We start from the raw sequence: 23612 nt of genomic DNA, 5'->3' as shown, positions 1-23612 counted from the left end.
TTTGGCTGTATGTTTTGGGTCATTGTCCATCTGTATCATGAAACGCCGCCCAATCAATTTGACTGCATTTAGCTGGATTTGAGCAGACAGTATGTCTCTGAACACCTCAGAATTCATTCAGCTGCTTCTGTCCTGTGTCACATCATCAATAAACACTAGTGTCCCAGTGCCACTGGCAGCCATGCACGCCCAAGCCATCACACTGCCTGCCTCCACCGTGTTTTACAGATGATGTGCTATGCTTTGGATAATGAGCTGTTCCACACCTTCTCCATACTTTTTTCTTGCCATCATTCTGGTAGAGGTTGATCTTGGTTTCATCTGTCCAAAGAATGTTTTTCCAGAACTGTGCTGGCTTTTTTAGATGTTCTTTAGCAAAGTCCAATCTAGCCTTTCTATTCTTGAGGCTTATGAGTGGCTTGCACTTGCAGTGCACCCTCTGTATTTACTTTCATGCAGTCTTCTCTTTATGGTAGACTTGGATATTGATACGCCAACCCCCTGGAGAGTGTTGATCACTTGGTTGGCTGTTGTGAAGGGGTTTCTCTTCACCATGGAAATGATTCTGCGATCATCCACCACTGTTGTCTTCCGTGGACGTCCAGGTTTTTTTGCGTTGCTGAGTTCACCAGTGCTTGCTTTCTTTCTCAGGATGTACCAAACTGTAGATTTTGCCACTCGTAATATTGTAGCAATTTCTTGGATGGTTTTTTGCTGTTTTCGCAGCTTAAGGATGGCTTCTCTCACCTGCATGGAGAGCTCCTTTGACCGCATGATGTCTGTTCACAGCAAAATCTTCCACATGCAAGCACCACACCTCAAATCAACTCCAGGCCTTTTATCTGCTTAATTGATAATGACATAACGACGGACTTGCCCACACCAGCCCCAGAAATAGCCTTTGAGTCAATTGTCCAATTACTTTTGAACCCCTGAATAAAAATAAGTAAGTAGGATATTTTTAGGGGTCTCCTGTGCAATAAGTCTGTGCAAAAAAATCCAGTGTGCTATGCACAGAATGCTGTGTTTGCTGTATGTGTGGATTTTGCTTATTCTCCCCATGTTTGATTGTTTTGTTTTTTTCCTGCTGCATACTCCAGGTTTCATCTTAAAGATATGCTTGTTAAGTTAATTGACGAGTTCAGTTTGACCCAATATGAGTGAATGTGGATGTGTACATAAGCATGCATGCTCTAAGTGTATGGGCACTGGCGGGGGGCCTTAGCAGCACAGGGCCCATGATGTTTATGATCCCTATGTAGGTTTCCGTTTTGCTATCAAAACTGGAGCCCCAGTGTACTACTTTGCCGAGGGTTTTTTTTGTCTCTTGTGGTGAGAGACAGAAATCAAAGATGGAGTTTTTATATTGCACATTATGGTTCACCTCTTGCAATTAAATATTAAAGGAGTGCATTTTTTCCTCTCATATTTTGTGGAATATTAGGAGTGCTAACAACATTTATTGTATGTTTTTAATTTCAACCAATATTAGAATGCTTTATTTAGTTGTTGGATTATGGTACATAGTTACGATAAAAGTGAAGTTGTTTTAAATATTTTTTTGTGTAAAATAACTAATAACTAAACTAAATCAAAACAACCCAATATTCTGAATGTATTTGCAGCCAGTGTTAATTCAGTGCTGTAGATTTTTGGCCTAACCAAATATTGATCCTAAACCCACCACTCTTCAATTCTGGACTACATCATACCTTCTGTCAACAGAGTAATGACTCTGAAACATACAACAGTCTACGCTAGTCACCATAGTTGAATAGTGGGGTCTGCCTTCTATTAAAGAGATGTGATGCCGCTTTTTGATCTGGCAGTGCAAAGGTCTACCAATCATCCAGAGCTAACATAAGGAGGGTGCATGAGGAAAACTAAACAAAACCACAAATCGTGAACTGAGGTGCACTTTCATAACAACTTACACCCTTGTCGCATGCAGCAGGGAATCCAGACTATTATGGACTATAAAACCAATAACAAAGGCCTCCCTAGCAGCTATGTGTCTATTAATGACAAGCTGAGAAACATATGTTCTCATTTTGATGAGGACAATACGGAAATACCAATTAAAATGGAGCCCCCAAACCAACCAATAAACATCCTCTAACACTCTCCCCCACCAATGTGTGTGCTGCACTGAGCAAGTTGAATGTGCATAATAAGGCTTTTGGCCCTGGTGTTGTCCCTGGCCGAGTGCTCCAAGCATGTGCAGAGCAGCTGTCAGGTGTCTTCACTGACAACCTGTCCCTGGCCCAGGCTGTTGTTCTAACAGACCTCAAGATGACCACTAATGTGTCAGTGCCTAAACAATCCACTGGAGTGCATTTTAAAGACTTCTGTCCAGTTTCACTCACCTCACACTCAACTTACACACTGGATTCCCTTCAGTATGCATATCGTCCAAACATGTCAGCCAAAGATGCTATCTCTACTGCGCTTCCCACAGCCCTGACTCACCTGGGCAACAATGAGCACCAATGTGAGGATACTGTTCATTGATTTTAGTTTAGCACTTAGTATTATCGTTCCCTTTAAGATGGGAACGAAGCTAGGTGAGCTTGGCTTTAGCACTTTCCTCTGTTACTAGATTCTGGGTTTCTTGCCAAAAGGACCACAGTCTTTTAGGTTAGACAACCTCACTACTTCCTGAACTCCAGTTTCCTACAAAGCTGAGCCCCCTACTCTACTCCCTCTTTACTTATGCCTGTGTACTCCTACATGGATCAGATACAATCATTAAGTTCTCTGATGACACCATGATAGTAGGCCTTATCAGTAACAGTGATGAGCCATCCTACAGAAAAAAGGTGCGACATCAAATAATCTTATTATGTTCCAGCAATACCTTGGTCTTGAATGAGCCCATTGTGGACTACTGGAAGTCCAAAGGCTGTGGGTACACCCTGATCTTAGCTTAAGCATGTCTCCAGCTTTACGTTCTTGGGTATTGAGGGACCATGATAGTTCCAAGTATCTTTTATGGTCCTTCAAAACCTCGGCTCTGGTCAAGAACATACAGGAGCACCTTTACCTTCTAAAGAGACTGAGGAAAGTTCAACTTTCTTGACAGGTTCTAGTGAACTTCTACCACTGCACCACCAAGAGTATTTTTTACCTCCTGTTGAGGACCACCAATGCAGTTGGCACACACAGAGAGCATATAGCATTGTCAGGGACTCCTCTCACCCCGGCCATGGACTGTTTACACTTTTACATTCTGGGAGGTGGTACAGGAGCATATGTGGTAGCACCAGCAGGCTCAGGAACAGACTTTATCTTGTAGCCGTCACCCTGCTAAACTCAAAACCATAGTGCTAGGCCACCTCCACCATTCCCCCTTACCTTAAAATCATACACGTACACCCTTGGACCCTAACCACTTCAGGTCTCATGTTTGCTCTATAGTTTTGGATTATTAATTCTTCAGCACTACTGCGGCTCAGTTTTACTTCTACCTGTACAATTGCATGTATGTTAATGTTCTTATTTAAGCTTATTTTTTTAAACTTTACTGTATTCTATTCATGCTGTATGTACTGTATACACTGCACATACTGCATTTTAACTATCACTTTTTATTCTGTATATGCTTTTGACTAATAGTTGTCTGTACAATCCCTAACTGCTATATTTATTTCTGCTTCTCTGATTACTTGCAATTGACTTCTGTTTTCACTTCTGGTTAGATGCAAAACTGGTTTTCTTAGTCAAGGTAGTTGTACTGCATTCAATGACAGTGTACTTGAATCTAATTTAATACTGTATCTAGAAATTCTCACAATACATTTTAGCGGCCTTGGAGATCAATCAGCTCATTCTGTGATTTGTTTAAGCAGTGTTTATAATTGTAATTATCTTTGTACTGCCAGTGCATTGGATTGAATATTTAAGCTTCACATTTCATTAATTAAAACAGGTTCCCAATACACTTGTTTTGCTTGCACTTGTTTTGCTTCAATTTTAAAAGCTTCATGACCCAGCCACCTTCACTTTTTTCTATGTGGGTTTCCTCCAAGCGCTCTGGCTACACCAAGGCTCAATAGATGTACAGGTTTGCTTACTTGGCCATGTGCTAGAGATGGATGTCCAACAATGAACTGGTGTCTCTCTCAAGGTTGGGCCAGTCTTGCTACCGATGCTATTAATGACTTGGTCATCTACCCACACCCTTAAAATCCAATTCAATGCCAACCCTGAACCCTCATCTGGCCATCATGATGTTGGGTTATTTCCACATGGGTTCAAGAAACTGCTCAGAGACAAGTGCATTTGTTTCAGAATTAATGTGTGTCATAAGCAGCTTATATTTCTTGGACCTTTTAAAATCTGTTTGTTTCACTCAGGAACGCTTAAATAATAAGTGAGATGGCCGGCCAGACAGTTGCAGCTCCCTGGTGAAACATCTTGCCTCTGTGGAGAACTAGTGGTCTGAAGTCATTGCTGGCTTACTGACAAACCAGATGACGCCAGCTTCTTTTCTCTAGGCTTCATGTTCGACTTGGTCTGATGTGCTACTCTCTTAATGACATTTTACTTCTGCTTTTTTAGAGATATAAATAGTTGATGTGTTGGAAGCCAGCTGACTATCCGCTTATACACAATTGCGCAAAATTGTCTGATCAAGAAAAAGAAAGTAAGACTGGAGCAGTTGTGCCACCGACCTCCATATGGTGGGACCATGGATTTGATGGCCTGTCTGCTAGATAGTTTGCCTTTTGAAGGGTTTTACCAGAATGTAGTTGTTGGACAGGAACATCCCACAGTTTTGCAGATTTTTCTGGCCTGGTCATTTTACTATGGCTGTGGGTGAATGCATTTTTAATTTTTGTATGCCATTTCTTTTCTAATTTTGTGCATAGCTGATATCCAAGAACAACAAGGTGAAGTAAATCCTTAGCATTTAAAGTGAATCATAGTTGCAGGTTATTATGAATAATGTCATCTGCTCAATAAGTTATAATAATGACATGGTACAACTTTCTTCATAAGCAGAGTGCAGCCTCTTCATAGCTTGTTACTGACTCCATAGCAAAAGAGTTTATGGGATCAAAATGCTTGAACTGACTTCTTTTCAGGTGTATATTGCCGCTGTGAAAGTTCATTGTCAAAGGACAGCTGGCTATCTGCTTTAGCAGCAGCTGTGCTAGAGACCTCTGTAGGCCAATTGCAGATTCCAAGAATCGTCTTCACACGTGTACGCTTTGTGGCGTGCTTCTGCTTCATGTAATCCCCCCATGTCTCTCTGTGTGTCAGAAGCCCCTATAGACCAACGTACATTGCTATAAATTTTTACTGAGAAGCTTAGTTGTAAAGACGGGTCCATTTTCTTTTTTTTGTTTTAAACAAAATGATTTTGCCGAAAAGAAAAATCACTTGAATCAAAGCACTGTTTTTAAAGCTGTACTAAGGAGTTTGCCTTCACTTCCCTTATTGACCAAGAGCTGCTGTTCTTGCTGTATTAAAATGTTTTAGCTTGGATCCATCACATCTATGAGATCACTTTTTACCTTATTTAGTTCGGAATATTGGCTCCATCTACTTTCCCTAAAGAAACAGCCTGAAATCTCATCAGCTGCGGTAGGAGTGGGCAATATACCGGTTGATCCAGTATACCAGATGAAGTTCTCATTCTGGAATGGATTTTAAGAAAACCATTTTATTGGTATACTAAAAATACAGGATGGTTGTCGGCTTTCATTGTCACTTGACTGCTGCAGTTGTAAAGCAAATCAGTGAAGTTAGAGACCAGTTATGTAGGATTTTTCAGGCATATAATTAATATGGACTATACCCTATCTTGTCAGCACTAGCTTGACCTGGATTTTCTTTGATACTATAGAATCACCATGCTTCCCTTGTTGAGTTTTTGTGGACCTTGGAGCACACTTAATATATATTGTTAAAAAAAAGCACAAAGCATAATCTTTAAGTAATGGGGAATCCATCCCTGTATACTGCAAGAACCGGTTTTGCTTTGGTTTCTGGTCAGTCATGAAATACAACAACAGACCATGTACATGAATGATGATAGGCAGACATTTTATGCTGTGGGGACGGAAAGGGAATGCTGGGAAAGAAACCGCTGAGGTAGACGGGATGTGGTGGACCAGAGGGAAGGAAGGAACCTGGAAGGGTTTTCGGGTGAACTCAAAGCTGCGTTTTCTTGTCTTTCCTGTCGGAACAAAGAGAGAGTGGTTAGTACACTGCCATCGTCCCCTCACGTGCGATTTCGCGCTGCTTGTGCTCCCTAAACGCTCGTGTGTGACAATATCTAAGTTTAATCCACAGTTATGTTAAATTTATCCCAGTCTGAATTCATTAACTCGGAACATTGCCTGCAGGAATGCTTCATTTTAGGAGTCAGCATTTTTGGTAACATTCATGCGCAGGTCTTGCTTATACTTAAAAATGTGTGATGAATGGATCCAACACCCTTAACTAATACTGATCAGGCTACTCTCTTTCATGTCTTGTCATTCTTTGGCTTTCCATTTCAGTTTGTTCCATGATGGCAACATTATATTCTCTTGTTGACATCAAAGCTTTGACCAGACCTTGGATCATCTTTGGGATATGTCAAGTCCGACAGACTTCTATTGCCAGGCACTTGTTCGCTAGCATTGAAATGTAACAATACTTGATTTTGTGGTGTTCTGATATCCATTTTAACTTGGATTGGATTCATACTCAGCAATGTACAATAGCCTTTTTGGATTCAAGCTCTTATTAATTACTCCTTGTTTCTTCCTACCAATAGTGTTCATAAGGAGTCCCAGAAAATATATATATATATATATATTTTTTTTTTTACTAAAGATATAGCCTTTACACCAGACAGTTCTGATGTCACTGAAATTACAGCCTGAAATCTCATTACTTATAATCTGTATGAGTGCTGTCTGGAGTACTGCAGACCTGATGTCACTAAGAATTCCACATGGAGTTACTGCATCTGTGGCGTCATGGAGCATAATGTCTAGGAACTCTGGTAGCTTTAATGACATTAAAGATCTGCATTCCTGAAATGTCACGAGTGATAGAATCAAAAATCTCAAACAGCCCTGATGCCACAACTATGCTGTGTAAGGATGCTGACTGCAAACAGCAGCAGTGATCTGACTAAGGAAGTAGCCTGGAATATCTATTTGCAGCAAAAGTAAGACTGCTCTTATAAATTTCAAATGCTCTGATGTCCACTGAGCATAAAACTTGGATCTTTATTTACCTCAGATGATGTTGATGAAATATGTTTAAACGGCCCTTATATCAGTAGGAATAAAAACAGGGATCTTTTACTTGTACTTCCAGATGAGAATTCACTGGCTGTCAGGTTTCATGCTCACACAGCTTGACCCTACGACTAAAGACAAAATCAAATTTAGTTGGAGCAATTCATGGACTAGTCAGAGTGAGTTGCTAGGCATGTCACATTACGCCTCTCCTCTTCATAGTACCAAGCTGCTGACTGCCTCTGACTCGCTAAGATTATGTAAATAAAGACTAAAACTGAAAATCACTGGAAAAGTTGTCTAATGTGACGTGGCCTTAAGAATACAGCTTGGAGAACTGTGTGGCTTATATAAAGGGGGTGTTATAATAACAACACTTTGGTGCTGAACACCTTTATAACCACTACCATTACAGAATCTGGACAGTGTGCAATGTGTTGAGGTCCAGCTGCTACCAAAATGTCAAGGTATATGCATAAATGGCAGTAGCTACTGTGCCCCTCTGCTTCTCCTGGATGTACCTGCTCTACTGTGCTGTGCATTCCCCATCTGTTATCAATGTCCTGGCCTGGGCCTCAAATCTGGAGTGAAACATGCTGCGCTACATGGATTCTGTCTGTTTGCAGCCTTGCTTCATTTAGTTTTTTACTTCCCCTGGTGAGCGCACTGTCAGGCATTTCAGATCTTAGCCAGGCATGCCCCTAGAACCAAGGGGGGCATGGGGATAGCCTCATGATAACCTGTGGTGAGAGAGACAGGACTGAAAGCATAACAAAGCCAACCCGCCTTTATGCAACTTGATTATGACAGAAGTAGGGGATATGGGGGTTGGGATTGAGGGAGACAGTTATCTACAGTGGATTCGGTGTACTAATGCACCTTTGCTGAAGACGGCCTGGGTGGATGATGACAAGTTTGCTTCTGTTAGTTTGGCCACCTGCTGAGAAAGCAAGCCTCAGAAGCCCCCCACTCTTAAAGGTTGTCACTGATTATCTAAATGCTCTCAATGTCTAGTGAGCCCACAGTATCTGCCTGAACACAATTTGAATTTGAAATTGTCTTTCACAAAGGAGTCTTCTTAAAACCTGTAGAGTGGCCACATCTGCTAATGCTCTTTCTAAGGATGAGAGTCCATTTCCAATTTCACCTTGTCAGATGTGAAGCTATTTATGAATTTCAGTGCCCTTTGTAATGTTATTTGAATTCACACAGAAGATTCCTTTGTGTTGTATTATGTAAGGTGTTGCTTTTCTCTCTGGGTTATGTCTACCTTATGTGTATAGATAGGGTTATCCTTTTAATATTGTAATTAATTGAATTACTTGCTCTGCAGAAGAAAATCCAGACATTAGGGCCTTTTAGTGGAGCATAATGCTGTTTGATGAGGGAGGCTTTGAGGAACATCATTCATACTACTGATCCTCCAGAATGATAATTCTGGCCGAAGACAAATTTCAGAAAAAACTGGGCCATATATTGAATGTCTTTTTTCAATTATTTTTTTCACATTTATTTGCTGTGCCGTTGGATATGGTGTAAATTAAATTGTTTTCACTTTTGATTTATGCTCTTCAATGAAACTTAATTGTTATTGATTCGTTTCAAAGAAGAAATGTTGTTAAAAATGAATAAATAAATATCATAGTAACAAAAGGGTAAGAGAAGATTTTGCTTGTTGGGTTGCTTTGTCCATTCCTTGGGTGTCAAGTTGTATGGCTCTGCACTGTTTGTTAAACTGAACTTGTTTAAATAGCATTGTTTTGCATCCCAGTTCATTTTGATCCAGAATTTTCCCTTCCTAATCACTTTTCCTTTGTCTATTGGAATTTGCTTTTGTAAAAAAAAGAACTAGAACCCTCTAAAGATGGTGTCCATACCTACAGTGGAATACAGTGTAACATTGGCACTCATTTGCTATTGGCTCGGTTTGAAGGCATCGTGCATAACCATATCAGGAGAGCAATGGAAATCATATCGCCTGTTCTACCAAAAAAAGTAATAAGTATCAGTTTATTTATTTGATCAAAACTGAATATGTCATTTCTGGCTGAGTATATTCTGTGGCAAAAAATGTGGTGCACCCCATATTTAGAATCATGTTATGTCAGAGATACTTGGAGTAGTAGCAGTCATAATATTAGTGAGCCTACCCATGAAGAACAGTTGACATACACATGTCATGTTACTACTCTAGCTTACACGATTCACACGAGCTTCATGACTAGAACAGTGATTGTAGTGTTTCTTCAGATAATGTTAAAGATCTGCCCTTATGCCACCCAGCCCTGCTTGGTAATTGAGCTCTACTCAAGGATTCTGTCATGTAGGGAAACAGAAATTTGCACCAGTTCAATTGTAAAAAAGGAGAACCTCTTTCTTTTGGATCTTAAGTACAGCAACTATGGAAAATGTAATCCTGTCAAGTCATTTCACCAACCTTTTTGACCAACGTCCACACTGTACTTGCCTTTAAAACTAAGTTTTGATTTGCTGAAATGAATAACCCAGAGCTTCTCTTTGTTTGCTTAATATCTCGATCAAAGCATCAAGTCATACAGTGTAATTGGTGCTAACTATAACAAGTATATTTTCTATCTGCAGCTATAGTTAACAGTTCATGGTGTAGGAAAATTGCATTATACTGTCAACTAAAAACGTAATGATACTTGTATGACACTGTGACTCCTATTAATCATATCAAAGAGGGTCATAGGTGACATTTCTGATTGGTGCAGGAAGGTCCTGAGGACCACTACAACATTCAAGAAGTTAGGCCGTACTGGCATATCTATAGGTGTTGTACTCAATGGGATACCTGGCAGAGATGCCATTCTTAAACCATCAGTGTAGGAAGACAGTCAGTTATGGCATTCCTTTTGTACTACTGTGGCAAAATGTAGAAATGAACAGTTAGTTTTACTGAATATTTAGATTTTTAAAAGTATGCAAATAAACCAGTAGAAGAATCTGAAGTTCTGAAGAGGTCATTAAGTTAAATAGCCCACCATCTTGTTGTTTCCAGGTTTTGCTCTTTAGCCAGCAAGTTAATTACATAGTATGTTGTAATGGGCATTATCATTAAAGCAGTCATCATTACGAAACAAAAGCTACTGTCACCGTTAGATGTCATTCCTTGTAAGTACTTGGAAAGTTAATTCCACCCTTTGTTTTTTGGCCTTAGGAAGGATCAGAATGTCCTGTCGCCGGTGAACTGCTGGAATCTCCTGCTGAGCCAAGTAAAGAGAGAAAGCAGGGACCATGCTACACTTAGTGACCTCTACCTCAACAATATCATCCCACGCTTTGTTCAGGTCAGCGAAGATTCTGGACGACTATTTAAAAAGGTAAGTGATCTGGGCCCTTCATTCTCTACCTTCTGATTCTAGGTTGGAATCATTTCTGTAATTTAGGATTGTCCTCCCTGTTACCAAGCTATAATAAGTATTGGCCTTGTTTTGGTAAAGTGGGTGATGTATACTATTGCATTCTTCTGTTGGTTTGGCTTGCACCTTTCTCCTGTGAATCTCTGCACTATACCTTGTGCTAGGTTCCTTTTTGGCCAGGTTCTTTGTTCGGCCTTGACACGTACAGTAATAACCAAACACTATACACTTGCTAGATTGAATGGCCTGCTTAATTAAACTGCACCTACCTCTGTCATTATTTCTTACTGTTTTCAACCTTTCATCTCTCATCCCACTGCTGTAAGTGGGCTTTGCTGTACTCCACCCCCACCATACACACTCCCAACCCATAAGCCAGGGATTGGAACGCAATTGGGCTTTGATCCAGTTTAGCATTTTACAGTTGCATGCTCCGCCTGTCTGAGTTCATGGCCTGAAGTGAAGGGCATTTTGTAATAAACTGATCCAGATGTGATATATATATATATATATATATATATATATATATATATATATATATATATATATATATATATATATATATATATATATATATATATATATATATATATATATATATATATATATATATGGTACAGTAGAATTTAATGAGGAATGTGGTACATTTGTGACTGGCTCTTGGTCTAATAGCAAATGTTGCCTGAGCCCAAATTGGTGTCTTTCTTTTTAACCTGTCACCCCATCATGTAATTCTGCAAAGGACCAGGTGTAAATGTTATGGCCATTTTAGATAAAATGCAAACAATGATGTTGCTGCTGGTATCAGATATTTTTGTTCTGTACAGTGGAAAACAGCAGTATTGTAAAGTTAGCATTCATTTTTATTGAAAAGGCAAACAGCATACAGGTACCCCCAGGATGGGTGTGCTTTGTTTGCTGGCTGCTATGTAGTAATTGCCACTTGTGACATATTTCTTAGATTAAAAAAAATGTAACGGAATTGCATTGTGTAATTTAGCCTCTAGTCCTCTGTGATGCTATATCAGCAACATTGGGTGCAATAAATCAGTTTTTTTTATTTTTTTTTTTAATTTGGAATGTTTTTTTTTGTTTGCATGTTAAAGCTGTTTATCTCTAATCAGCTGAAGTACGATAAGATGCAGTGAACAATTGTCACCCAGTCTGGCCTTAATTAGAAGTAATTTTTACTTAATCATTCTGAATGGTAGAGTGGACCAGCACAGATGGACCGACCAAATAAACTTTATCCAAGTCGCTGAACAGGGTTGTTTGTTAATGGGTACTCTCTGATCAGTCTGCTTGCTTCAGACACAGTTATTGTTGGATGGACCTTTTGGCAGGAAACATCTGGTTCCTTCAGATGTCCACAGTTATCAGGGGTGGGACACTGAAGACTTGACCGGGTCAGTTTGGTTAGCAAGTCCGGACGTTTTCCTTTTAAAGGAACACTGGAAGATTAATTGTCAGATTTCTTTTTTTCCAGCAAATTCTCTTTGAATGTAAAAGAAACAAAATGTGTAAGTTTAAGATATTAAGAAGCTATATAATCAGAGAGAGCCTAAAGGTATGGAAAAGTGACAGAATGAGGAACCTGATGATGAAACTGAATGATCATAAGAAAAATAAGTTTTCCCATGGTATCATCTACCCATTACCCAGTAGCCTGACCCTAACATAAAATTCTCGGACCTGCTGTATCCAGTTTGGGGTTGCAGTGAGCCAGAGCATATCCCGTCATCATCAGGTACAAGATAGAAACCAGCCCTTGTCAGGGTGCCAGTCTTTCAAACACACATACAACATAGGCTAGTTTAGGATCACCCATACCTACTTCATACCTGTTTAAGATATGGGAGCAAGCCCATAGGTAGAGCATGCTGCCTCCACCCAGAGCATATTAGATCTATGAGGTTGCAAGGATCAGAGTTGTATGAAGAAAACTGTAGGATAATCAAGTAACGTATGAATACAGAAAACTACAGGATACAGAGAGGCAAAAGTTTTGTCTCACAAGGGAAAAGCTGTAAAATACCAACTGATAACAGCTTAAAACACCATAGGCAAATCTACAGGATACTGAGGCAGCATGCTCAGAATCTAAAGCTAAATGATACACAGTAATTAATAAATTGGGTAAACAGTAAATCAGGCTCCAAAGGAAGAGTGGGGATTACATGATATAAGAGCAAAATGAAGCTAATGTGATAGACATGCTTCAGTTTTGTTGAAAGACAACATGGGAACTGCAAGAAGGTGAAGGAGTCAGCCTCACTAGAACAGAAATGCCAAATACAAAGAAGAAGTGGTAGAGTTAGGATCCCTTTAGTGAAAGGCAGAGGGATCAAAATTTAAGAGGCAATATGGCCAGACAGTGAAAGTCAACAGAGAGTATCTAGCAGCAGATTAGAGCAAAAAATCAACTGGATTAGATTTCTAAGAAGAATGTTGCAGGAGACTTAAAGGTACCAGGGTAATGGCTTATGTTTTTATTGTATATATCAATGTATAGCACCTTTTGCGGGAATTACTGCCATAATGCGTTTATAAAACAAACAGGATCATAGGGCAAGCATAAAAAATTTTAGAAAATAAATACAAAAATGGAATCTGACTACATCTGACTTACCAGTGTACTAATATGCTTGCCCGTTAAGGTGCAAGATACTGGTTGATCACTGGAGTAGGCTCCTAGTTACAACTTTAGAATGGTAGATATGGGCGATAGTTGTGATATACTGTAATCTATTTAAATATGGAGGTTTGGGGGAAAGAACTCACAAGTTAAGAAAAGTGCATCAGAATCCGAGCACTCTGAGGAGGATACAAAGCTGAAAGGGATTGTGCTTTTATTTGGGTTGGGAGTGGGGGGTGCTGAGGGATAGGATTGCCTCTAAAATGCAGTGTGCTATTAGGATTAATGGTCTTCCTTCCAGATGGTGTCCTGATGTTATGAGCGTTGGTTTTTCTGAGAGACACTGGTATTTTGTGATTCTGCTGGATGAGGCTCATCTGCTGACCTGATGTTGGCCGACACAAAGGAGAAACTATAGGAACACCTTCTCTGAGCTCTTTTATGTCTCTGGGTAGCTGCAGTACTCACAATAAAGCTGAGCTGTTACAATTTTATAATAATAACAGTTGCAAGTCTGTATACATACAATTATTTATAACTAGCCACATAGACACTCCAAACCTTTCTTGAGTCAGGAACACAGAGACTTACTCAGGGTCAGTCAGTGGTATCAGTGGCTTTATCTGAGTGCAAACACTTCTGGCTCTTGTTAAGGTTGGGATGCTCTGAGGTAGAAAAGCTGCAGGCACTGGCCCCTTCTTGATATCTTTCTTCTTGATGGGTCATCCACTCTTGTTTAATTTGTTCTATCCAATTTGGTGTCCTCACAAAGGGAGTCCTATTCATCTCAGCTGGTGACAGCACAGATTGACTACTGTTTTTTTTTTCAGGACTGTTGGTAGAACAACAGATTAACAAGCAGTAACTTGTGCAGCTTGAACTGTTCAGTGTTTTTTGGATTTCCTTATTGAAGTCAGATATAATTGTCATGTTTGTGAGCCTCAGTGAATTACTTTGTTGCAGACCAGCATCATAATTCTGAGCTCCAGTCACCCAAACTCTTACAAAGCTGTCATAGTATCTTCTAAAATTCCTGCCAACAACATCAGTAGACCACATCAGGCTTCTCAGGCAGAGTACATCTGAGAAAGGTTATTATAGTAAATGAAAACTAAGATCAAAACTTAAACAAATATTAAAAAAAACATTTTCATAAACTGAAATAAAATAATTAACAAAATTGAAATGAAAAACTAAACGAAACTATTAAAGTAGCTGGAAAGACTAACTGAAATAAAATAATAATTTACTAAAAATATTTTTAGTTTTCGTTTTTGAATGAATATTCTTGCCGTTAGACTTTTAACTCTTGTAACTTTTAACTCTAAAACAAAAAGTAATCTGCCATGAGCCACCCGCATATATTCATCCAGTGAACGGCGGCTGGTGAAGAAGGGCAGGTGTTTACACAGCATTTGCGGTGACAGAGCAGGCTGAATACGGGCATGTACCACGTGTGGAGTAGAAAGCGAGATTCACTGTGCCACCTTTCATTGCGCTTGTTGTATATCAAGATGTAATTCAAATGCCTGAAGTTGGAATGTGCTTATCAACAAAACCTTTACTGTATGGACTGTAAAATCACGAGTGATTAAAGTTTCAGTTTATTTCTCAGGAGCTTGCTTATTGTTGACAATAATTCACCTGCCACATCGACAAAGGAGAAATCCTTTTTGAAAATAAAATGATCGAGAGACTGACTAGGTTATCATACAAGATACAGCACATTGTTACGGACCAATCAATAAAAAGTGCCAACTGTCACTGCACATTTGTTTAGCACAAATTATATAGAAAATATTTAAAAAATGTAAAATTCTATAAAATTGTTCATATTCAGTATCTAGTTTTGATTATGCTTGTTTTTATCAGACAAAAACAAAACCAGATAGTAAACCATGTAGGTGTAGTAAGCTTCCACTGACATTAAACTCGTATCCAAATCCGTTAAATGTACGGTTCTGTCTGATTGTGACACTAAACTAAACTGCATAGTAGCTCCATGCAATAATAATTACTAAAACTGAAAATAATTGATATAAAAATAAAATAGAAATGTCTGTGTGAAATAAAAACTAAATCAAAACTGAAAATAAACGAAGGAAAACTAAACTAAACTGAATTTCTAAGTAAAGTCAGAAAAAAAATATAGAAATTAAAATTATAAAAAGGCAAAACTATAATAACCTTGCTTCTGAGGAGCTGTTTGGTTGTGATGGAAGCATTTTGCGCACGGTAGGGCGGCATCAGCTTTTTACTCCAAAAGTGAACAGAATTATGAGATATATTTTTTTTGTCCACAGTAATATTAACAAATACAAGTACTTACCCCAAAAAGTCCCATCTCCCCCTTTATTTCTGACTGGGTATTTAGCAGTCAGACATACAATTTGTAGTCAAGCTTAAAACAAAGAGGTTTTTATGTTCAGTCCTCCCTATATTGGCTTTAGTGTTTTACCTGCAAAGCACCGTAACACAGTATCCAGCATGGAACAACCCTGCATAAACACTCCTTACATCCTGCATGATGGTACAGTCACAGTTTGACACTCTCGTCTTAAAATGTGCCCTCCAAGTTTAACATTTCTCAACTCCCAGCACCAGTAGTAAAGGTAATGCATTTCAGCCTCTCTGTCCACCACTTCCTCATCCATCCATTATCCAGCCCGTTATATCCTAACACACAGGGGTCTGCTGGACTCAATCCCAGCCTACACCGCGTGCAAGACAGGAACAAACACTGGGCAGGGCGCCAGCCCACTGCAGGGCATGCACACGCGCACACACACACACACTCACACTAGGGACAATTTAGGCTTGCCAATGCACCTAACCTGCATGTCTTTGGACGGAAACCGGAGGACCCGGAGGAAACCCACTCGGACACGGGAAGAACATGCATACTCCACGCAGGGAGGACCCAGGAAGTGAACCCACGTCTTCTAACTGCGAGGCAGCAGCGCTACCTGCTGTGCCACCGTGCCGCCCCCACCACTTCCTTTCCTTCTTAATCAGGGGACCTCATTTACTAGCTTGATGGGAACCATCTGATTTCTTTTTTTTTTCCCTCAGGCTGTAGGATGTTTGTCAGTCCCAGAAATGTCAGATGTGTTCTTTATGTTGAGGTGACCCTTCTCTCTCATCTTTGTATTTATAGAAGAGTTTCGTGCTGAGAACTGCATCTTGTTTAACTACAGTATAGAGTCTTCCATGTTTGGTAGTGATTCCTGTGGTACATATTGTATAATGCAGGAGAGCCTACCATGTTTGCATGTTTGTTTCTTGTTTTGACCCCACTGCTGTCACTCCTACTCAGAGCCCATGTCTTAATAGCTTCCGTTAACTCCAGTAGTGTATCACTAATGACACCCTGCATAGACTACAACAAAATACTAACTTTTTTTCCAGATGCAAATATACTTTAAGATGTTTGTTGTCCTTGAGTTTTGATTTTTGTGATGGCCACAGAAAATCAGTAGCTGAATTTCATAGATTGGTACTTTATGTAAAGAGATGCCTCTTAAGCATTTCTCACTTTAGGGCTCCAACCTAAGTAGTAACCATGTATAGTGAGGAAGTACTGGCTGGGTTGGTGAAAGGTCATATATTTTTCTGATGGGCATTAAGTTGAGTATATGACATATAAAGCAGTGTGTGTAGTTGAGAATGGTAATGTCATATTACACAAGGTGCAAAAGTTGCTTCACTTCTGCAGAAAAGATTGTTGCAAGGCTTCACTTTCAAAGAGTTAGTAATAACTATATTTGCTTCTAGTAGCTGAGACTTATCAAAAATAAGTTAGTGAACGCCCACCTTAGCATCTGTACTTCTTAATAATAAACGAGTTCACCTTGCCTTGATCCCTTTTGAAGTCAGTTTACTGTGTTCTTATTGCTTTAGTATTACAATTGGCCTGCATTAAAGTTGTCACTTACCTACATATAAATTCACTTTAATATAGTGTCATATATTGTGGGTTATTTAATTTGTATGGAAAGACTGAAATAGCTGGATAAATGGATAGATGTAAACAGCACTATATAATAGATGGATAGCACTTTATTTGTCCCAAGGAGGGAAATATGGTATTTTACAGAAGTCTTGCAAATCAATCTTTATAGCACTTTTTAAAGTTATATGGTCTGAAAAAAATAAGATGTTTACAAGCCTGTCTTATTTTTTTTATTTTTACATGCTGCATACCTGTCTTTTCTAACACGTTTATCCAGTTCAGGTTTGCAAGGAGTCAACCATCTATCCTGATATTTCTGGGTGCAAAGATGGAACCAACCATGGATAAGATATCAGTCCATCACAAGTAATATTCATTAGCACGCTCCTCAACCTGAATTTAGTATTATCAATTAGCCTAGCACATAGTAGTTTGGCATTAAAAATAGAGTACATAGAAGGAATACCCATGCAGCTACAGCCAGAATATGTTTTCTGATTTGAATCTGGAACTCTAGAGTTGACAGGCACCTACACTAATCACTGATCCACTGGGCCACCAAGCACATTCATCTACACCACGGCCATGTCAATGAATTGAGTCAGCATTTACAGATAAACGTGTGCAAAGAAAGCAGGCCTATAGCGCACAATAAAAGGCTAAAGGTGGCAACTTACATTTTATAGTCTAAGAAGTGAATACACATCTTCTTAATCAGAGGTTTGCATGCTTCTTTTATTAAACCCATAATTTCAGGCATATGTATCATATTTTGAGCTCAGACTTCAGATTCTGTTTTCTAAATAACGCTGTAGTTTGTATTACACTATTTTTAGATGTGCTGATTTTTCCATTATGAAGCTATTACCTGCGTCATGTAGTCTAGTACATCTCCCTTCTGCCTTGTTGCTGAGTGAATTAATTTTCTACTTAAGCTGGCAATATTCATGCATAGCTTGATAACAAAATGAAAATAAAAAAGTAAAGATGAATGCTTTAGGGGAGGAATACATAATTGCCTAATGTATAAGGCAACACGATTGCAGTTGGTGCAGTGACAAAACAGCTGTGTGTTATTGGTCTCTGTAGTGCTCATTCAGTTGCACGGTCATAAACCGACCTCTTGTCTGCAGAGATACCACAGTATGGTGTCAGTTTGGTGAGATGATGAGCAGTAGTGGGCAATTTCACAGTGCAAGTTATCTAAACCAGTTTGTCTAGATTTAAATTCAGTGTCCTGATGGTTAAAATACACACACAAAAATATTGAGACTATCATTTATCCATGCAATTGGAGTGGATTGGTAAACGATGTACAGCAAAGTTATCTGCACTCTAAAAGTATAAAGGCACATATCTCCTGTCCTTGCCTATTAGAAATTTCCAGTCTCAGACCACAATAATGAAGCTGTCTTCAAGTACAGTACTGGGCTGGTTAACCTGTAATATCTGTACAATGGCTCAGGGTTATATGGTGTGGAGAGAACTGAGTTACCTTTATGGCAGTTTGTTCTCCATTTCATTAAATTTAAAATGAATATAAAAAGAAAAGGTCCAACACCGGGCTGGAGTCGCCTCTTTTTACTTAAACTGTAATTGCTGTTCTCCATGCACGTTGGTTATAGTTGGGTACAAGTTTTTTGTTTTCTTTATCAGAGAACAGTATTCTGTCTTATGCTGTAATTTATATGTAAAGTATGACAGCAGGGCCAAATGTTCAAGTACACCTGAATATAATTAAACTATTTTTAATGGTTTCTGTCTATGTATCAATATTTGACTCTGTAGGCACTCAATTACTGAATCCGAATGAAACCCTTAGACAGTTATTCTTTGTCATCATTAAATTAATAGCCATTTTCAAAGTTTAACTCTGCTTGCATCCTAAAGTCTTTTTTCTCCTTTCTTTGTAATACTGCTTTTTTATTCCCATCAGCCTTCAGTTATTTACTGCAAAAAACACACCCATAAATAGGAAAGGTCATTTGTTGGACAAGTCATATTTTTAAAACTTGGGGTTTTGACCTCCAATAAATAGACAAAAATGAACCCCATTGGCATACCGTCCAAAGGCTGTTCTGTACAGACCAGCAGGTTAGACATTAAAATGCAGCAAAAATACTAGAAAGTAAATGCTGAATGAGTGGATCAATGTGTTAGAAGATCAATACATTGCCGTGCCAAGTTTCACATCACAACCCCATTCTGAATTACCATACACAGAAGAACAATACGTCATCTTAAACAAGGAGATCATATACAACAGGAGTGAACTTCTGATTTTGACAGTGAATGACATGTAGTCCTCTGTAGATTGAACTGCTGTGATTTAGGCCCTCTCATTTAAAGTTCCTTACAAGTATAATGAAGTAAAGCACACAATGTGTACACATCTTTACTTTTTTATGTGGCAAGTTTATGTAGTTTTATTACAGGAACTGGGATTTCAAAAAATGATCCTCATGTTGTATACCTCAGTTTACTTACACGTGCTAAGTTAGTTAATTTTAGTCAGATTTGCTAGCCACCTTCACACTAAGTGCTGTTACATGTTCGAGTACTAGTGGTACTAGGATGTTGCACCGTGTTAGCCATTGTGAATGTAGTGAGAAGTAAAGCAAAATGACACCTTTTATTGGCTAGCTAAACATATTACAATATGCAAGCTTTCAAGGCCTTTGTGAGTCAGTTCTGTCTCTTGACTCATCTCATCTGTCCTCCCTGTTACATTATTGTCAGTCCATATCGTTATGTGTGTCTTATTCCTGTCACTTGAAGCCTGCACTTCAGCTGTCACCTGTGTGTTTGATTTGATGGTAGCTGTGTGCCTTTTTCATTATTACTGTTGAGTATAAAGATGGTAAGGTGCCTGTTTACTGATATTGTTCAGTTTTAGCTAAGCTGTTTCATTGTTGGTTAAGTCTGGTCTGGACTCAAATTTCATCCAGCCTTAGAGTGTTAGAGGTACAGTCAAACAACTTCTGGTTCCTGCAAAAGCAGGGGTAGACCAGCTAGACTATTGTTTGACATTTTGGGACTAGAGGCCTGGAATCAGTTTGAAGAAAGATGATTGTAATTGGAAAAGGAGTTTAGCCATGTTAACATATTTTTCTTCTCTTGTCTTTGTAGAGCAAGGAGGTTGGCCTGCAGCTCCAGGAGGACTTGATGAAAGTGCTCAATGAACTCTACACGGTAAGTCAAAGCATATGCCTCTTTTGGAGGAATACAATGGGGGGTGAATAGCTTGATTTTTATTTCTTAGTTACTCTTTAATTTGTATAGTGTCTTTTAACAATGATTACATGATGGATGATTCACAAGCCTAATGACATTATAGGGCAAAGTATTTAATGTGACAGCAACGGTACAAGTCAGGGGACTTTGTCTAAATGAAATAATACTTCATGTTTTTAATTGGCAGGCCTCCATTGCACCTTCTCAGTTTCCTCTGTTTTGTTAGGAGGTGAAACCTGAACCACTTACTGTAATACTCCCAAGGCTTTGTAAGCGGGATAGAAAACCCCTGTATTTTGTACAGCAACATTTCCATAACTGAAAGCAAGCTAAAAGCTTTTATTTTTTTATAGCACTTTTCTTTAGTGGTAATGAAGTAGAGGTAATTTACAGATACAGGTTAGTAACTCCATCTGTCCATTACTGAAATAACTTTAAAATAATGTAAAAGAGAGTACATGAGCTTAATACTAAATATTAAAGCAGAATACAATTCTGAGCAGAGCAGCAGATATATTAACAATTATAAATACTCAAACAAACAAGCAGTCATATTGGAAGGCAGTTTAAAATAGCTAACTTTGGAAAAGGCATCAGTCCCTTGTAGGCAAATTTCCTCACACATATCAACACTCACTCATACAGGGAGAAACTAGAGTACACAAATTAACTTTACAGACGTCCTAGAGAAACATGTGGAGAATGTGCCGATTCCACACCAAGAGTGCCAACATACAGTTGACTTGCTATTTATAGGACTGAGTTGTTCATCTTCAAGCTCTGTTTAGCTGTATCACCCATATTTAAAACATTCCAGTCAAACTGCTGAGCATTTTTAAATAATTGATTTGTAATTGATTCACCATTCCTGCTTAATTTAGTTTAGAGCATGGTTGTCGAACTCCAGTCCTGCAGTGGCTGCAGGTTTTCATTCTAACTGTCTTCTTCATTAGTGACCAGTTTTTGCTGCTAATTAACTTCTTTTGCCTTCGTTTTAATTAACCTGACTCTGGCCTCTTAGTTGTCTCTTTTTTTGTTAATTAGGAGCCAAACAATAATGAGACACAAAACAAACCTCCACATGACCAGCTCAACTGTACCCATCACACAATATCTGAAAATAAAGAAAGGTGGTGTTCTCGGTTAGGTTGATCTCTCAGGTCACCAAAACCATTTTGATGGCGTTCTTAGGAAAAAACAGAAAAATCAACTGTTTTGGAAATGTCTACTGTGTCAGAATGAGAGCAGCAACAAGCGATGGAATTAAATAACGGGTTTAATTAACAGCAAGAATCAGTTTCTCATTAAGAGATTGGTTGGAGTAAAATTGTTTGGAGTTTGAAATCCCAGTTTAGCTGTTCATCTGTTGGCTTGTTTCACATCTCATTTCTGTTTGGCTGTCATTTAATGAAGAAAGAAATAAATTCAAAGGACTGAATCCTTAAAAACAGGGCTATTCAAATGAAGGTAACAGGAGTTAATTAGCAGTGAAACCTGGTCACTGACTATGAAAAGGGTTAGACTGAAAACCTGCAGCTACTGTGACCCCCCAGGCCCAGAGTTCAACATCCCTGGTTTAGAGTCATGGGGAGGCTGGAGTCAGTCTCAGCAGCCTTGGATATAAAGAAGAAACTATGATTAGGCAGCATTGCAGTCCATCATAGGTCCCAATCATAAATACAGCCACACTGAGCCAATTTACAATTGCCAGCTTACCTCAAATACATATTTTATCTTTGAGAATGTAGAAAGAAAATTATAGCACTGGGAAAATAATCCACCGTAGCCACCAAGGAGCATTCCTGCTCCCCAAACCTGACACAGACACGCTCTGGACACAACTCTCTGTAAAACAAGAGGGGTTTTATTCATAGAAAACTCTTCTTCATCAGCACATGTACAGAAAGCACAAGCCATTCTTTGCCTCTTCTTCTCCCTCTCACTGCCTCCACTGTTCCTCCCAGCAGGCTTCATCCTTCTTCCTCTTGACTCTATCTCCTGGAGCTGGGGCAGCTGGCTTCTTTTATGCAGCACCCAGGATTACTTCCATTGTCCCAAAAGACTGTCCTGGGAGCACATACGGGTGAAGCGGGTGCCTGACAAAGTAGTGTTCCTCAGTTCTGTTGGCACCCACAGAACCCAACAGGGCAGAGTCGGTAACCTCCAAGTCCCATGATGCACGCTGGGAATCCAGGGCACTGCTGCAACCCGGGGAGGCTAACACCTAGCAGTTCAGGGGAGGCAGTGCCCTAGAGGAGCATACCTTTCCTCGTCCTTCTACTTCATGGGCCTCCTGGCCCGGTAAGGATGCCAGCCGGCCCTCAGACCACACAGACAGTGTTTAGACGTATGGTTCAAACCTAAAGTGCAGTATTTGTGAGACAATGGTGCTGATCAGTGTGCTACTATAGCAGCCAAGATTTGTAAATATTGTTTGAAATGCCCTAATTAAGGCCCCCACCCCCATTATCCTACATCCCCCTTTTGAACACTTTGATGAATGTTTCATTCACTTGTCTGCATGTGCAGAGCTGCTGATTAATAGCAAATCTTTCTTTCTTAAACTTGGTTCATTTCCCCAAGGCTGATAGATTTAACGATAAAAGGAATCATGAATTAGCTCTCCATCCTGCAAAGGGCAAGAAACATGTCCAGCTGAAGGTCAGATTGACCAACCAACCACTAATATTTATACTCAACTGAATTTTTTTTTTTTTTTTATGTATTTTAAAATCTATGCTTGGTAAGTAGAATTGTGGGTAGTTTTATAATAAAATGAGAATGCTAATATTGAGTTTATATACAGTATCATGAACTGTTTCGTTTTGTCATTGGCACTGATTAAAGGCTTTCACAGTGACACAGAGTGCTTTACAGAGCAGTAAAACTTTATAAGGAAGCAAAAAGATTAAAGTGTATGTTTCCTGAATACATGCTTAAAGCATTCTGTTTGTATTGAACATTTCAGTGCTCAGTTTTCAGATTTATATAGTGCCTTTAGTTGTGAGCACTGCTTTGGGAAAAAATAGTATCTTGCAACAAAAAAGGTCGCTCTAGTGTGAATACGTTACCATGATGAGTTTTCTTTCTTTAAGAAGCACATGGTTTTTTTTTTAGAGGTGGATCAGAGATCAGTTTCTTATACAGATATGTCTGCTGTATAATGT

At 39.1% G+C, this 23612-nt stretch overlaps 1 protein-coding gene across 8 annotated transcripts in view; it reads left to right on the top strand.

Annotated features, from left to right (window-relative positions):
* Window positions 1-23612, top strand: part of srgap2 (SLIT-ROBO Rho GTPase activating protein 2) — a 196336-nt gene that overhangs the window by 118468 nt on the left and 54256 nt on the right. For all 8 annotated transcript variants that reach the window (XM_039749161.1, XM_039749158.1, XM_039749156.1 and 5 more), the window contains 2 exons: window positions 10423-10585; window positions 20341-20403. In XM_039749161.1, coding sequence (XP_039605095.1) covers window positions 10423-10585; window positions 20341-20403 — 226 coding nt within the window. The remainder of the gene's footprint in view (window positions 1-10422; window positions 10586-20340; window positions 20404-23612) is intronic.

Source organism: Polypterus senegalus, chromosome 3, assembly GCF_016835505.1.
Source record: "Polypterus senegalus isolate Bchr_013 chromosome 3, ASM1683550v1, whole genome shotgun sequence".
Taxonomy (NCBI): domain Eukaryota; kingdom Metazoa; phylum Chordata; class Cladistia; order Polypteriformes; family Polypteridae; genus Polypterus; species Polypterus senegalus.
This window is presented reverse-complemented; position numbering and strand designations above follow the sequence as displayed.